At 59.6% G+C, this 14,145-nt stretch overlaps 1 protein-coding gene across 6 annotated transcripts in view; it reads right to left on the bottom strand.

Annotated features, from left to right (window-relative positions):
• The window catches only part of STAB1 (stabilin 1), a 26,915-nt gene extending 12,770 nt beyond the window's left edge, over window positions 1-14,145 (bottom strand). For all 6 annotated transcript variants that reach the window (XR_014297320.1, XM_082663901.1, XM_082663902.1 and 3 more), the window contains exons 1-25: window positions 13,995-14,145; window positions 9,586-9,722; window positions 9,129-9,244; window positions 8,836-8,921; window positions 8,696-8,765; window positions 8,209-8,304; window positions 7,828-7,938; window positions 7,389-7,585; window positions 7,026-7,156; window positions 6,726-6,853; window positions 6,357-6,436; window positions 6,013-6,150; window positions 5,734-5,874; window positions 5,521-5,583; window positions 5,109-5,222; window positions 4,979-5,032; window positions 4,660-4,740; window positions 4,103-4,261; window positions 3,619-3,681; window positions 3,288-3,383; window positions 2,951-3,037; window positions 2,319-2,430; window positions 1,679-1,865; window positions 1,476-1,569; window positions 1,207-1,365 (exon numbers count right to left, since the gene is read on the bottom strand). Coding sequence is in view for 5 of the 6 variants with exons in the window: in XM_082663901.1 (XP_082520027.1) it covers window positions 1,207-1,365; window positions 1,476-1,569; window positions 1,679-1,865; window positions 2,319-2,430; window positions 2,951-3,037; window positions 3,288-3,383; window positions 3,619-3,681; window positions 4,103-4,261; window positions 4,660-4,740; window positions 4,979-5,032; window positions 5,109-5,222; window positions 5,521-5,583; window positions 5,734-5,874; window positions 6,013-6,150; window positions 6,357-6,436; window positions 6,726-6,853; window positions 7,026-7,156; window positions 7,389-7,585; window positions 7,828-7,938; window positions 8,209-8,304; window positions 8,696-8,765; window positions 8,836-8,921; window positions 9,129-9,244; window positions 9,586-9,722; window positions 13,995-14,075 (2,781 nt within the window). In the remaining variant the exon portion in view is untranslated. The remainder of the gene's footprint in view (window positions 1-1,206; window positions 1,366-1,475; window positions 1,570-1,678; window positions 1,866-2,318; window positions 2,431-2,950; window positions 3,038-3,287; window positions 3,384-3,618; window positions 3,682-4,102; window positions 4,262-4,659; window positions 4,741-4,978; window positions 5,033-5,108; window positions 5,223-5,520; window positions 5,584-5,733; window positions 5,875-6,012; window positions 6,151-6,356; window positions 6,437-6,725; window positions 6,854-7,025; window positions 7,157-7,388; window positions 7,586-7,827; window positions 7,939-8,208; window positions 8,305-8,695; window positions 8,766-8,835; window positions 8,922-9,128; window positions 9,245-9,585; window positions 9,723-13,994) is intronic.

Below are 14,145 nucleotides of genomic sequence, written 5' to 3'. Positions count from 1 at the left end.
TAGATGCAGAGGTTGAGGCCCTGAGGGGAGACTGGCTCTCAGGAAGAATCTGAGGAAGTGATGGCATTGGCAGGGGGGCATCCAGGAGCCTCGGGGCCTCTTTGCTCTCAGGCCTGGGCCCAGCCAGGCTGTTGATGTCTGCAGTGTGTGATGAGTGGGCAGGTTTTACCAAGACCAGCCCCAGGGATGGCCGCTCGGATCCCCCTCCAACCCCGCCACTCTGCTTGGCTGCTCTGATCCTTCCCGCTAAATGCCAGTGTCCTTGGGCTTGTCCACACCTCAGGTGAGTGACTAGTAAGACTCTCCAGATCTCAGTTGCCCTTCTTTGCACGATGGGGGCATCTGCAACTGCTTATTCCACCCTCAGTTCTGAACTTTAAAGCTCCTGATGGAGTTCGCAGCTCCAGCTCTCAGGCCCATCTGAGTGTCACTGCTGAGGTCCCACGGCTGGTGGTCCAGACAATCATGGGGCAGGAGTCAGGGAGCCCCACGGATCCCTACATAAGCCTGGGCCACACAGAGGCTGACCCTGAAGCAGCCAGGCCTGGCCTCCCAACTTGCATATTAGATACTTCAACGCCAGCCAGTCCTCGGGCTCACCAGGCCTGACGTGCTTCACGTGGAAGATTCCAGATTCTGAGATCCTGTGACTGGAGTCTGAGACTCCAAAATTCCAAGAGCTGGATTTCCATGAGTCTAAAAATTTGGGGATGTCACTCTCTTTGGGCAGCTGTCTCTTCTTGCTTTGCTCAATACTGAATTCCTAAATCTAGAACAGCAACTAGCATGTAACAAGTGCCTGGTGACATGTGGGAAACCAGTGAGTGGGTGAATGAGCTAACTATCAGAAGGCAATGGCCCCAGTGGCCCGTAAGAGCAGAGGACTCATTGATTCTCAGTTATGAGAGTCCTCATCCCTGAGACACAGGAGCCACAGTCTTCTGACTTGGAAACAATGCTGCCTTAGCCCGGCACTCGAACACGCCTTCCTTTAAAACCACTGCAACCTTCGCATTGCTTCCAGCACCCGTCCACTGCTTCCAGATTGTACAACTCAACATTTCAGAACTGGATTCTCATTTGTGTCTGAGGTTAGAGACCCTGAGCTTGAGTTCTTAGACACTGCTAGAGTCAGATGGGCTAGCGGGAAGAGCCCCCCAGGATGGAGACCCCCACCCTGCTCTCTCGAGGCCGGCCAAGCCTCACCTGCCCGGGTCCCACATAGCTGCAGAGGGCATCAGCATGGCAGCCACCTCGTACATCCAGCTCACACTCGTCGATGGCCACGCAGACACGACCGTCCCCACTCCAGCCCTTGTGGCACGTGCAGTGGTGGGTGCCTGGGGCCCCAGGGACACACTCAGCCTGTGAGAGCCGCGGATAAATGACTCAGGGCTGCAGGGTGGCAGGCTGAGGGCAAGGGAGTCCCACCTCGAGCCCGTGGGTCAGGACTTCAAGGAAAGGGCCAGACTCACATTCTCCGAGCATCCGCCACGGTCTGGGCGAGAGCAGGGGTTGCTGGGTGTGCAGGAGAAGCCGTCACCCTCAAAGCCATCGAGACAGAGACACCTGGGGGTGGGAGATGGTGAATGAGGAGCCTCCAGTAAGCCTCTGAAAGCTGTGAGCAAACTGACAAGTGCAGTCACAGACGCAGCAGAGAGGAAGCGCACGTCCTCACCTGGCAACATCCCCCTGGTTAACGCAGCGGGCATGCGGGTGGCACTGCTGGGCCTGTTCTGTGGGCCCACAGATCCCTGTGGACTCGTTGCAGAAGCGGCCACTGAAGCCCGGGGCACATGTGCCACGCTGGCACACCCCCCCACTGCCCGGACGGTTGTCACATAGACCGTGGACACAGCCGCAGTCTGCAGGGAGGAGATGGAGCAGGGAAACTGAGGCTGAGGCAGGGCTGGCTGGGAGCCAGGATGCAGTTGGGCAATGCTGGGAATGGGGCAGCCAGAATAGATTTGACTGCAGGGTCAAAATCAGGTCATCCCAGACTCGGGAGGGAGGAAGAAATGAGAGGGGGGCATTCATTGCTTTCAGTCACCCTATTCTAGCTGCCCTGCTCCCAACACCACCATCGGAAAGTTCTTCTGTATGTCTGACCTAAATCCTGCATGCTGTAGGTTAAACTGTGGCTCTCTTCCAGGCATGGGTAAAAGAGACATCTACTCTTGTGTTTCCAAAACCTTCTCCATAACCTCTGGACTGAACCCTTCTTCCTGAGGTTCTATTTCCCTTCTTGGGAGTCCCCAGCCCCACTTCCAAGCGACCCTTTTTCTCCCTGGCAGGTGGCCTAGGCCAGGATCACCCACCTTGCCGGCACTGGTCTCCATGCTTGTTTGGGTTGGAGCAGATGTGGCAGGCGATGCCCTTGTAGTCTGGGAAGCAGAGGCAGGCCCCACTGCCCTGGACCCCATCACTGCACTGGGGGTGGGCAGGAGGCAAGAGCAGTCACGGGGAGGGGATTATCCACATTCTCTTCCCTAACATCCCTTCTCTCCACAGGCTGTGAGCTCCTGCTCCCCCTAGAAGACCTCCTGCTGGAAGAGACCTTCCAACTCACTGATGCTGCCAAAGAACTAGCCCCTAAAAGGCACCTGGCCCTGGAAGCTTCATGGGTGACTTCTGCTTAACCTAGAAACACATAACTCCTGTGCTCCTCCACAGCCAGGTGCTAAAGCAATCGTGATATTACAAAATGGCAAAAATACAACACACACAAAAAACTACTGACAAATAGCCCTTATGAAAATAGATGTAACAATCTAATTAATTGATTCTAATTAAAATAAACATAATTTGGTCCAACTTCCACTGCCTCGATGTGAAGAACCCAATACCAGAGAGAGGCAGGCTTTGCTCAGACATACAGCCAGTCACCGGCCAACTCAGAAAGGAGCCCCTATCTCCCCCACCCCTCACTCCAGGGCAGGAGGGGACTCACGTTGCCTTTGCCATAGCAGGGGTTGGAGAAGCCCCCAGGACACTGCACACAGTCAGGCCCAAAAAACCCTTTGCAGCAGCCAGGTTTCTGTAAGAGAGAACACATCTGAGGGTCCATCAGGAGCCACATCGACCCCCTGGCCCAGGTTGCTTCTGCTCCCTGGTGCCATGTCTAGAGCAAGGGGGTGGGCGAGGCCCCTCTGCGACACCTTTTCCACCATTAGGATGCAGCACAGCTCTCTGAGGATGGCAGACCACCCAGCCCCAGCCTGGGGGCTCCAGAGGAGAAGCAAGTGCCCCAGATCCCTAGGGAGCAAGTGCCCCATGCCCAGGCTCACCAGGATGGTCTGATTGCAGTAGTGGGCGCAGCCCTTCTTCAGGACGTTCAGCCCAGTAGGGTCATGGATGTAGACACACTCCTCAGGGGAGATGTCCTGGGTGGGCCGTGCCAGGCTGGTCAGCAGGCAGGGGTTTTGGGCCGGCCCCCTTCACCAGGCAGCCCTGGTCAAGGGACCTTGGCCCCCTGGGCCCGGCACCTCCCCTGTCAGTGGGGCTGAGCCTCCAGGTCCAGCTGAGCCTCCCAGCCCCACTTCCCCACCCTGACCCAGGGCAGAAACCTCACGGGGCAGTCAGGAGTCAGCCCTGAGAGCTGGGCCAAGGGATGCTCACCAGCTTCACGCTGTTGGGGGGGCACATGCTGGTGTTCAGGGCTTGGCAGTCCACACAGGAGCCCTGGGCAGGGTAGGGGGAGGAAGGGAGAAGGGTTAGTCATGGTTTATTTATTTAGCAAACCCTAAGAAAGAGGCACTCAGCCAAGGCCTGAGGTATGAGAAAGAGTCACCACAGGAGGGCCAGAGGATGGTGTTCCAGGCAGAGGGAAGAGCAAGGGCAAAGGCCCCGCGGCGGGAGAGCTCAGTGTGAGAGCATCACAGATTTGGGCAGGGAGGCTGGGAATAGGGCTGTAGATGCGTGAGTGACGGCAAAGGGACCATCAGGAGGACTGCTGAGGGCTGGGTGTGGGGTGTCCAGGTGAAAACTGGGGCCTGCGCCCGAGCCCCAAAGCCACCCATTCATTTGAGGAGACCTAGAAAACGGTACCTCTCCCTTGGAAGATGACCCCGACCCAAGCAGCGCTGGGGTCCCGTGCGCTTACCGCCACGACCTTGTGCTGCTCTTCGTTGCAAAGCTTGGGCAGGATGGGCAGGATGGTCGGGGGCAGCAGGATGCCTTCCAGCATGTGGATGACGCCGTTGGCAGCCAGCACGTCCACTCTCCGTAGGGGTACCCCCTCAGGTCCCAGCAGGATGCGCCCCTGTGGCGGAGCCCAGCATGCACCCTTGGCCCAGTCCCCTCCCCTGCACTCAGCACACTGTCAGAAGCCCAGCCTGTCAGCCACCTCTTCACCCGCTCCCTGGCAACATCTCTTGCTCTGGCAGAACCGCTCCAGCCTCTGCACCCTGACCCACATGGTTTCTGTCACGTGGAGCCCCTCCCCCTGCCCATGTGCTCACTCTCCTCCTCTTTGGAGCCCTCCCAGCTTGTTGGGCCCCAGGAGAGGGATTTGATCTGTGCCTGCTCCCATATGACCCTCCACCAGGGCATGCCCACCGCAGGGCTCAGAGCACGAAGCCGGGTCCGAAAGAGGCTCGACACCTGGCTGGTCATCACCAGCCCCTCCACCGGTCCATCCCTGGTGCTCATGGAGCTCACCTCCTCCGAGATATTCACAGCCAGGACCTGATTTGCCATGGTGAGGACCCGGCCCTTGGAGATGAGCTTCTCAACAGTCAGCTGGGGTGGAGAAGAGAGTGGCCTTAGGCCAGGCACTAGCCACACCTTGGGGCCACACCCAGTCCTGCCCAGGTGACTCGCAGCTACCACCTTGGTCCCCAGGCTCTCCTCTGTCCTGTAGAGTCCAGATGGGCGGGGAGGGGAGAAGGGGCCCCCCGGAAGACCGGAATCTGCAGACAAACCCTCTGACAGCCCACTGGCAGGTGTAAGCCAGCCACTCTCCCAGAGGACCTCTCACCTGGCCGTGGCTATAGACATGGTACCTCACCAGCTCCTGCAGTTTGGAGAGACCCTGGCAGGAAAGAGAGGGCTTGGATGCTAGAGGCTCTGAGCCTGTATCCCTGGCCCCTTCTCCCCGACAAGCTTACCGCTGTGAAGAGGTAGACCAGGCGGCCGTCCCGCAAGCCATCCACTGCCTCATTGCTGGGGGCAAAGACTGTGAAGGGCCCAGGGCCATCCAGGAAGGAGGGCAGCCCACAGTTCTGTGGCGGTGAGAAGGAGTCTCAGGGGGTTCTGTGGCCAACCCTTACCTCTAAATCCTGCCTGGGCCCTGCTGCCCTTGGTCTGCAGGGAACACCCACCAAAAGTAAGTGGGTGACATTGGCAATGGGTTCATGCTACCACAGAGCCTCAGGATTCTGATGGGCAGGTTCCAGGATCGGGGTGTGGGCAAAGGCCCGTCCTACTCCAGAAGCCCAGATCACTGTGGGGCAGATTCTGGGTAGTGAGGGGTCCTGGGACAAAAGATCAGATGGGCGAGGACCTTTTGCCCAGACTCACCTCCAGGATGGTTTCAAACCGGGTGAAGGCCTCAGTGGAGGCAAGGATCTGGCCGATTGTCCTCTGTAGGAAGGGATGAGCATGAGGGCCCCAGAGGGGAAGGAGCTCTGCTCCAGCCCTGCCCAGAACTGCCCCGCCCCCCTCTCCGAACTCAGTGCGGGTCAGAGGCCACGCAGGGGCACAGGGCGGTGGGAGGGGAAGGCACTAGCTTACCTTGGGGTCCTCCGGGAGCTCTGGTGGGGGCTGCCACCGCAGGGCAGTGACCACGTGGAAGATGCCATTGGCTGCTGGGTAGTTGGCCTTGTGGATGGTGAATGTCTGCTGGGGCTGGTCTTTGTACTTGTAGGTGTATTTCTGCTGAGACATGAGACCTCTGGCTCAGACTCCAAACACCCACTCCTTGTCCTGAGGCTCTATCCCACCTCCACACCTTTTCCCGGGCTGTTTCCCACCTATGACTCCTCTGGTCCCCGGGCTGAGGTCCCTGCTTACCCTGAAGCGGCCGAAAGTGACCGTGATCTCCTGTCCAGCCAGTGTCCACCACCTGCGTGTAGGCTGGGTTCCTGACTCCTCCAGCATGTGCTGCCCTGCGATGATGTGCTGTCTGCAGAGCTGCTGGGCAAGGGATGCCTGTGGGCACAAGGGGACAGGGGTGCCGAGTGGGCCCAGGGCAGGGCAGGCAGTCCTCTTCAGGGACCGTTGCCCAAGCAATGGAGGGGACAGGAGGCCTCCCAGGCCTCAGACCCCTAGAGTGTGCACTGGGGACACTCTCAGGGCCCTGAAGCCTAGGGCAGGGTCCAGGGAGGAGGCCCACTCCTCAATAGGCAGGGGCTCACGTTCATGGTCCTAGAGGATATGGACGGTGCCAGCACGGTGAATGGGCCCGATGTGCTGAGGATCTCCCGGCAGCCCTGGTCTGGGGGCAGGAGAGGGTGTATCAGAATGGGTCTGGGAGGCCCTCAGCCATCAGTCCTGGGTTTTGGAGAGTTGAGGTTGGGGGGTGGGGGCGGCGTTGGGTCTAGATCTAGGGTAAATGGGGACATCAGGATCTGGGGGGGTAGCTCCCACCTCCATCATGCACCCCACCACAGTCCATTCTCTGCTTCCACAGCTCTTGGGCAGAGAAATAAGGCATCTCTGGAGAGTCTGCCAAGGATGCTGGGTGCAAGGGGCGGGGTCTCAGGCGAGTGACGGGGGTCACACACCCAGCATGGCAAAGGCGACTCTCAGCCGCAGTAACGTCATGCTCGTCTGGCTGGCCTTCTGCACCTCGTGGAGTAGGTGTCCGTAGCAGGCACGCCCATCTCCCACCTCGCCGTCCTTGCACACACAGCTGGGGGCATGGGTAGAACTGGTCAGGGCGGGGGCGTGGCCAGGTCCCCCTCCTGGCCCTCACCCACCAACCCCACAGAGCCCTTGAGGTGCACACGGGCACAAACTTGCCCCTGCCAAGCCCACCCTCTCTGCTCTGGCCCTGGTGCCCAGCCCAAGGCGCCTGTGCTCACCTGGTCTTTCCATCAGGGGTCACCTGGCAGGTGGCTGACCGGTCACAGGAGTAGGGGAAGCAGTAGGCAAAGCAGCCCGCAGAGGCATTGCGGTTGGTGCTGACCAGGCCTGGCTTACATGAGCAGGAAGCCTGGCCCACCCGGAGGGGAGGGAGGACGACACCACATCCGTGAGAACCGTGGCATCTGCCACACCCACAGAGCTCTGCTGGGTCCTCACAGCCACCAGCCCAGAAGCGGGTTGTCATGCTCTTCCCATTTAACAAATGGGGCAGCTTAGGCTCCTAGGAGGCCCGCGATTGTCCCACAGCCCATGCGAGCTGGGGGACCGCAGGGCAGGCCCAGCCCAGGGCCCCAGCTCACCTGGCCTGGCCTCTTGTACAGACATAAGGTGGAGTTGCTGGGGCAGCCGCCGTTGTTGGTGGTGCATGGGTCCTGGGGCAGACACACCGTTCCGTCCCCATGGTAGTTTTCAGGGCAGCGACACTGTGCCTGCCCCCTGGGGCTCACGGAGCACTGGGCAACTGGGGAGCAGGGTGACGGCTGGCAGGGGTCAGGGGCTGCCGGGGCAGTGGAAAGAGCCCAAGTGAGACGAGCACCCAGGAGGCCCATCTCCTCCACAGCCTCTATCCAGGCTGGCCCAGGGATGGGGTGAACAGGCTGATCTAGACCTTGGGGACAGGCCCTATTTCCCTCCCTCAGGGAGAGTTCTCCCTCCCTGTAAAAGGCCAGATCGTACTTGCTGGTTTTAAAGGATGCTCACCCTGAGCTGGGGCTCCTAGCCTCTAGATCCCAGACTTACCTAGGCATTCGCCGCCCTGCTGGGTGTGGCCAGGCAGGCAGCTGCAGGTAGGGGTCTCTGCAGAGCACTGGGAGTTCTGAGGACAGTTCAGGGCCTGGCAGACCGGGAGCTCTGAGTGGAGAAAGGAGAGTTATCACAGCAGCTCAAAGTCCCAGGTTGGGAAGGAACACAGGAGTGAAGATGCTATGTCAAATTTGCTGTGTGACCCTGGCCAGGGCCCCATCCTCTCTGGGCCTCTGGGCAGTGAAGGTTTCAGATGACACCCCCTCCCCTGAGAGAGGCTGCAGGCAGAGGTCCTGCTGAGGCTCAGGCCCCATCCTTCACCCAGTCAGCCTTTCCTGCTCTGGCCACTAAAGACTGGCTACCCCAGCAGCTGCTCACCTTGGTCACAGTGGGGTCCAGTGAATCCAGCAAAGCACAGGCAGCTTCCATCCCCGAGTGGCCCATGGCGGCACACGCCATGCACACAGCTGCAGACTGGGAGGGATACACATGGACAGGTGGGACCCCAGCCTCAGCCAGGGGCACACAGGGACGTCGAGTCCCTGCCCTCTGCATCTCCAGAACTCAGCTCCAGCAGGCACAACCTCAAAAATACAGAATTGTGGTGCAGGACCAGAGGGGTGGTGGGAGCCCAGGGCAGGCACCTGTGCTAGCTAGGAGGTTCAAGGAAGGCTTCCTGGAGGAGGCCTTCAAGAACAGCATGGGCAGGGGCTAGAGGTGTGATAAAGCAAAGCTCATGTTCCTAGAAGGGATGTGTGAGGCTGAGCAGCTGGGAGGGAGTCTGGTAGGGGCTGGCTGTAGGGACCAGGTCCCCACTGGCCCCCAAGTGGACATCGGCCCCGCCCCCTGCCTGGCCAGCACTCACCTGACTGGCAGTCAGGGCCGAAGCGGTTGGGGTCTCTACACTCCTGGCAGGCTGAGCCACTGAAGTTTTCCTGGCAGAGGGAGGCACCAAGTCAGTGCAGCCCCTCCACTGCCCCCACCCCAGCCCCACCAGGCCCTTACCTGGCACACGCAGGTCCCGTTCCTGTCTATGCCATCCAGGCAGGTCCCGTGGCTGTTACATGGGGTCTCAGCACCCCCAGGGCACTCTGTGGACCCCCCCGCCACACAGAACTCAGCTCTGCCCCAAGAACTCTCAATTTACCTGACCCCAGCAGCTCTGGGCAGCCCCAGACTTGGTCCCTCCCCTGGGGCAGCCAGAGCCAAGAGGCCCAGCTGTCCATTAAATGAGCCAGTGGAAGGGGAAGGCAGGTGGGTTGAGGCATGAGGAGCAAGGCTGGGACCCTCCCCCATACCATAGCACTGGGACCCCCAGTAGCCAGGGCAGCAGGCCTTCTGCACCACGTCCTTCGAGCACTCCACGCTGCAGCCGCTCACAGACAACAAAGAGTCCCCCAGCTGGACCTCGTATCTGGGGACCAAGGATGGGCAGGGTGATGGGAGGGGCTCCCCCAGCAGCCTCCAGCCCAGCCTCCCCACACTGGGTTCTGTTACTCTTGGTCCCCCGACCCCTTCCCGCCTGGCCCTGAGCTGAACACAGGGCCTGGTCCATAGTAGATGCTCAATAAACAGCACTTGCCCTGCATTCTTACTCCTTCCTCCCTGCTTATCTCTGTCCCAATGGAGGGGCCAACAGACATGTGGATGAATGAGTCCCTGCCCTCAATCCCCAGGCCTGCCAGGCCCTCCTGGTCCCCTGCCATCCCACAGGATACCCCTGGAAGCAAGCAAGGGTGGAGTGGGGGTCCGCACCGGCAGTCCTGTGAGATCTTCTCCGGGAACTCCCGAAGCCAGCCCGAGGGACACACCCGCTTCTTGATGGCAGGGCACGGGGTGCAGGGTATGTGAGTGACAAACCTGGTCTTCATGTCGCAGCGTCTGGACTGTACCTGGGCATGGGGAGGGTTTGGAGTGAGGGACCTGAACCCTGCACACAGCCCTGACCCTTGATCGCAGCGAGGCCTAGCACCCCTCTCCAGGTCCTGGTTTCCCATCTGTTCATTGGGGAGGCAGTGAGAACAGGGAAGGCCCTGAGTCTGGGGGAAACCGGCCTGTCACAGGCTGTCCCTGCCACAGTGTGTCTCTATGTCCACAGCCATACACCTCTGCCCGGGGGCCTGGAGGCACACCCAGAAGCCTCAGAGTCTCTGCCTTCTGACACAGAGCATCTGGCCCTCTTGTTCCACCCTGGGTGATTCAAAGGAGGAAACTGAACCCCATCAGGGTGGCCCTCGCCTGTAGCCACCCAGGAACTTTAACCTAGACTCTCAAGCTAGTGCTCATTCACCCCTTTCATTTAAACATAAACACTAAATGACAGGCTGACACTGTTGGGGAGGAGAACACAGTTGACGCCATCCTCCATCCCCTGGGCACAGGCAGGATGAGAGCTTCAGCCATGCGCCATGGGGCTGGCCCTCCAGTTGTCACTCTGCTCTGAGCACGTCCCCACCTCACTCCCAAATGACCCCCTCGGCCAGCCCAGGGCCCTCTCTGGTGCCCTGCGGTCAGAGACCCAGCAGCCAGCCCCATGCCCGAGGCCAGCCCGTGTGAGCAGGCGTGTGGGAGGGGGTCTGAGTTTGGGCCAAGCAGTCACATTCCCTGAGCCCTGGTCCAGGCCTGGCCCACAGCCCCACACGCCAGCCGGGACCCAGGGGTCCACTGCCCATCACTGGATGGGCAGTGCTGGGAGTGAGAGAACTGAGAAGACCCAGGCTGGAGGCCCAGGTGGCTTCCTGGGGAGGTGACAATTGAGTTGGGACCTGAAGGATGCATGAAAATTGGTCAGGGTCACTGCTCCTAGCAGAGGGGACAGGAGAGGCAAAAGTCACGAAGTGGGAAGAAGCAAACGGCCATGTGTGATGAGGCAGAGACAGGCAGAGAGGAGGCTGGAGAGGGGCTGGGGCCAGGCCAGGCCAGTGAGGGGAGGTGGAGTCCGGAGCAGACCCAGGACTCGTTTATGTTTTAAATGGGCCCTCTGGCTGCTGCATGGAGAACAGAGGTGGGGGCAGGAGAAGAGATGGTCACCTGAGAGCCAAGAAAGCCCTAGGCCTGCAGTCCACTCGCTGGCCTGTCACAGCTCCCCCAAGTCCACCATCAGTGGGGCTACCATTATGGCAACAAAGTCCCAATAACCTACAGCACTGGCCCTGGAGGAATGGAAGCTAAACTCTTGGTTGTCAGTGGGAGAAAAGACCACAGCAAAGTGCATTTTGATGAGGAGAGCTTTCAGGGGCTTGGGGCATGGCCTGGAGAAGCTGAGAAGTTCTCATCTTAAAGAGTGCTGAAATGTATAACTGATTCACTTTGTTATAAAGCAGAACCTAACACACCATTGTAAAGCAATTATACCCCAATAAAGATGTTAAAAAAAAAAGTGCTGAACACAATGTGCTCCAAAAGGGAGTAAACCCAGAACATCTCTTTCCTAGAACACATCACAGATGTGTGGCTCTCAAAGCCAGAGAAAAGGAGAAATAGTGCCTCAATACTTTCTGGTGTACATGAAGGTCCCAGGGCCTCTCCCAGCTGCTGTGATTTGGCCTTTTCCGCTCCTGCCTCTGTGGTCTGCAAAGAGGGAAGTTGCTGCGGGCGGCCTCAGCCCGAGCTGTGGGGCTGGATGTTGTGGTCTCATTCCCCAGCCTGAGGCTCGGTCTTTGCTGAGCCAGGGAGCGACTAGGAAGTTGGGTAATTTCAGGGCCAGGCAGCTGCTGGCTCAGGGCAAAGGCTCTGCAGGTGGTGGGCTCCCCTGAGGGCCACCTGGCCAGCCAGACACAGCTGCCAGCGTCAGCGCAATGGCCCAGGGACCAGTTCTCAAAGCAGCCCTGGATAAGGGCTCAGGGGCAGTGAGAGAGCACTGTCCTCACTCTTGGGCAGAGGGAGAGGTCCTGTCAAGTGGGGGGTGAGTCACAAGCACGGGAGGAAGCTGGAGCCTTGTGGCTGGTGGTGGGGTGGACACTCATTCACGAGCTGTTGCATCTGTAACTGTGTGATGGATGGATAAACCAGCGGACAAGTCACACTTCTCTCTGGGACCTCACCGGAAGTGGGCATGCAGGCCCCCTCTGCCTGGTGGCGTGGAAGGAGCATCAGCCCCAGCCGACAATCTCGCCACTGGTCCCGTTGGGTGGAGTGAGGCTGGATTCCAGCCGAGTGCTGAATCAGATTCCCTTCTTCCCTAGGGCACCTCGGGACCCGTCTGAGCCAGGCGGGTGCTGCTCCCCTCCCTGTCCTAATCCAGAACTGATTTTGCAATGTTTGCATCCCATAGAGACACTGCTGGGGAAGTTGAGGAGACACGAGGTGTTAGCCTGTTGTGAGAAGGTGGAAGAAGTTCCCTCAAGCTGGGGTCCAGGGCCCAGAACCCAAACTCCCTCAGATGGGAAGGGACCTCCCAAACTACTTCCCCCTGCCCAAGATCAATGCTCCTCTCCCTTCAAACCCCAGCTTGAGACCACAGGCTTCACCTGCACCAGCATACACCTAGCAGAGGAGGCACTTGTGAAAGACTTGAATAGACAGGTGCTAAGCCCCCTCCTCCAGGAAGCCTTCTCTGCCTCTACTGCCTGAATCTTCCTGTGTTTGAGTTCTGCTCCTCACTAGCTATGTGACCCAGAAGTCATCCCTTCCCCTTAGAGCCTCGGTTTCCTAATGTTTACAGTGGATCTCGTGCTACACAAGGTGCCGGTAGTGCTGAGGGACTGAGGGTGAGTGAGAGGCCAGCGTCGCTGCGTCCCTGACAAGAACCCCCAGGGCCCTCTTCCCTGGCCCAGGAGGTCTGAGCCCCAGCCCCAGAAGGCAGACTTAGAGGTGGTCTGTGACAAGGAAAAACTCCCAGGCTGAGGCCCCTCATAGACCCCTGTCACAAGAACATAAGGAGGTGGCCTTCGAAATTCCCTTGCATTGTACACATGGGGAAACCGAGGCAGGGAGGGAGCAGGAACCACCTGCAGGGCTCAGCACAGCCTGAAACCCTTGGCTCTTCCACCATCACTGTCACTTTTTCAACCTCAGATCTGCCCGTTCCCAACCCTGACTTGGCCCTGAAGCTGGTGAGGCCCCTCACCAGACCACAAGGCCGATGAGAGCAAGCCCCAGGGTAGCACAGGGCCTGGGTCCCTGTCCTGGCTCTGCCTGGCAGTGGGATCCTGGGCAAGTCCTTTTCCTCTCAGGACCTCAGTCTGCCTGTTAGTGATTTGGGGACAGTAGCAGCTGCCCCAAGAGAACTTGGCCTCACAGGAGAGGGTCCTTCACCTGGAGGCAGGCCCCAGCCAGGTGACTGTCTCCAGGCCTAGGGTGGGAGGCTCTCACAGAAACTCCAGTTGGGAAAATGTCCCTACTATAGGGCTTGGGTGGATCTGCAGACAGGCATCCCAAAGGGGGCTTGTGCATGTGGACCTGACAGCCACACACTGGGACCATCGGCTCCTCCCTCATGGCCAGATGGGGAACCGCAGATGGCGGTCTGGAGCGTGGCTCTGGAGTTGGACCAACCTGTCTCTATCATCCTTGGGTTTTGGCTTCCTCAAGCGGAGAATAACAGGGCCCACTGCTCAGGGGCTGGGATGGCTTGAGGGGATGATGCTGGGTGTGCCCAGGGCTGTGCACTTGAACACCAGCTCTTAGGCTTGAGGGCATTATTGTTGGCTGCTGTTTGCCCAGAGGGACTGGGGGTGAGTAGACCTCATTCTGCCTCTGGGCACATACACATGCACACACACCCAGCACGCCTACACATGGTCCACGTGAGCCTCTCAGTTTGTCAGCCCTGCGAGGGTTGGGGGTGATCACATCTCCCATCCCCAAGCCAGGGCCACAGAGACACCGGGCCTCAGTCCGGGCAGGGGGATGGGCCCGGCTCTGTATACCCTACCCTCAGGCTGGGGAGACCTGGGACGGCTGCCCACACCCCCCGGCTGGCTAGCCGGACACAGAGGGGCAGGCTGACACATCCCTGCCACCCCAAGCAGCGAGACACAGACCTCAGCCTGGGGAGGTGGGCACAAGAGCCCAGCCCTCTGTCCAGCTCAGAGAAGGTCAGACAAGAACCAGCTGCCCTGTGTCCCCAGCCCCGTGCCTGATCCATGAGCGCTCCCTCCCTGTTCCTACTACTGGCTGGGAGGGCCTGGATGTCATGCCCCCCACGACCGGCTCACACTCACCTTCTGACCCCCGATGAAGCTGAAGCCTGCCAGGCAGAGGACCAGCAGGCAGAGCAGGAGGTGGTCCCGGGGCCCTGCCATGGCTGGTGGTGGCTGGCGGGCACGCTGTCCAGGACAGAACTGGGGCAGCCGGCGCGGAGAATGAGCTCTA

Source organism: Grampus griseus, assembly GCF_964374135.1.
Source record: "Grampus griseus genome assembly, chromosome: 10".
NCBI lineage: Eukaryota > Metazoa > Chordata > Mammalia > Artiodactyla > Delphinidae > Grampus > Grampus griseus.
This window is presented reverse-complemented; position numbering and strand designations above follow the sequence as displayed.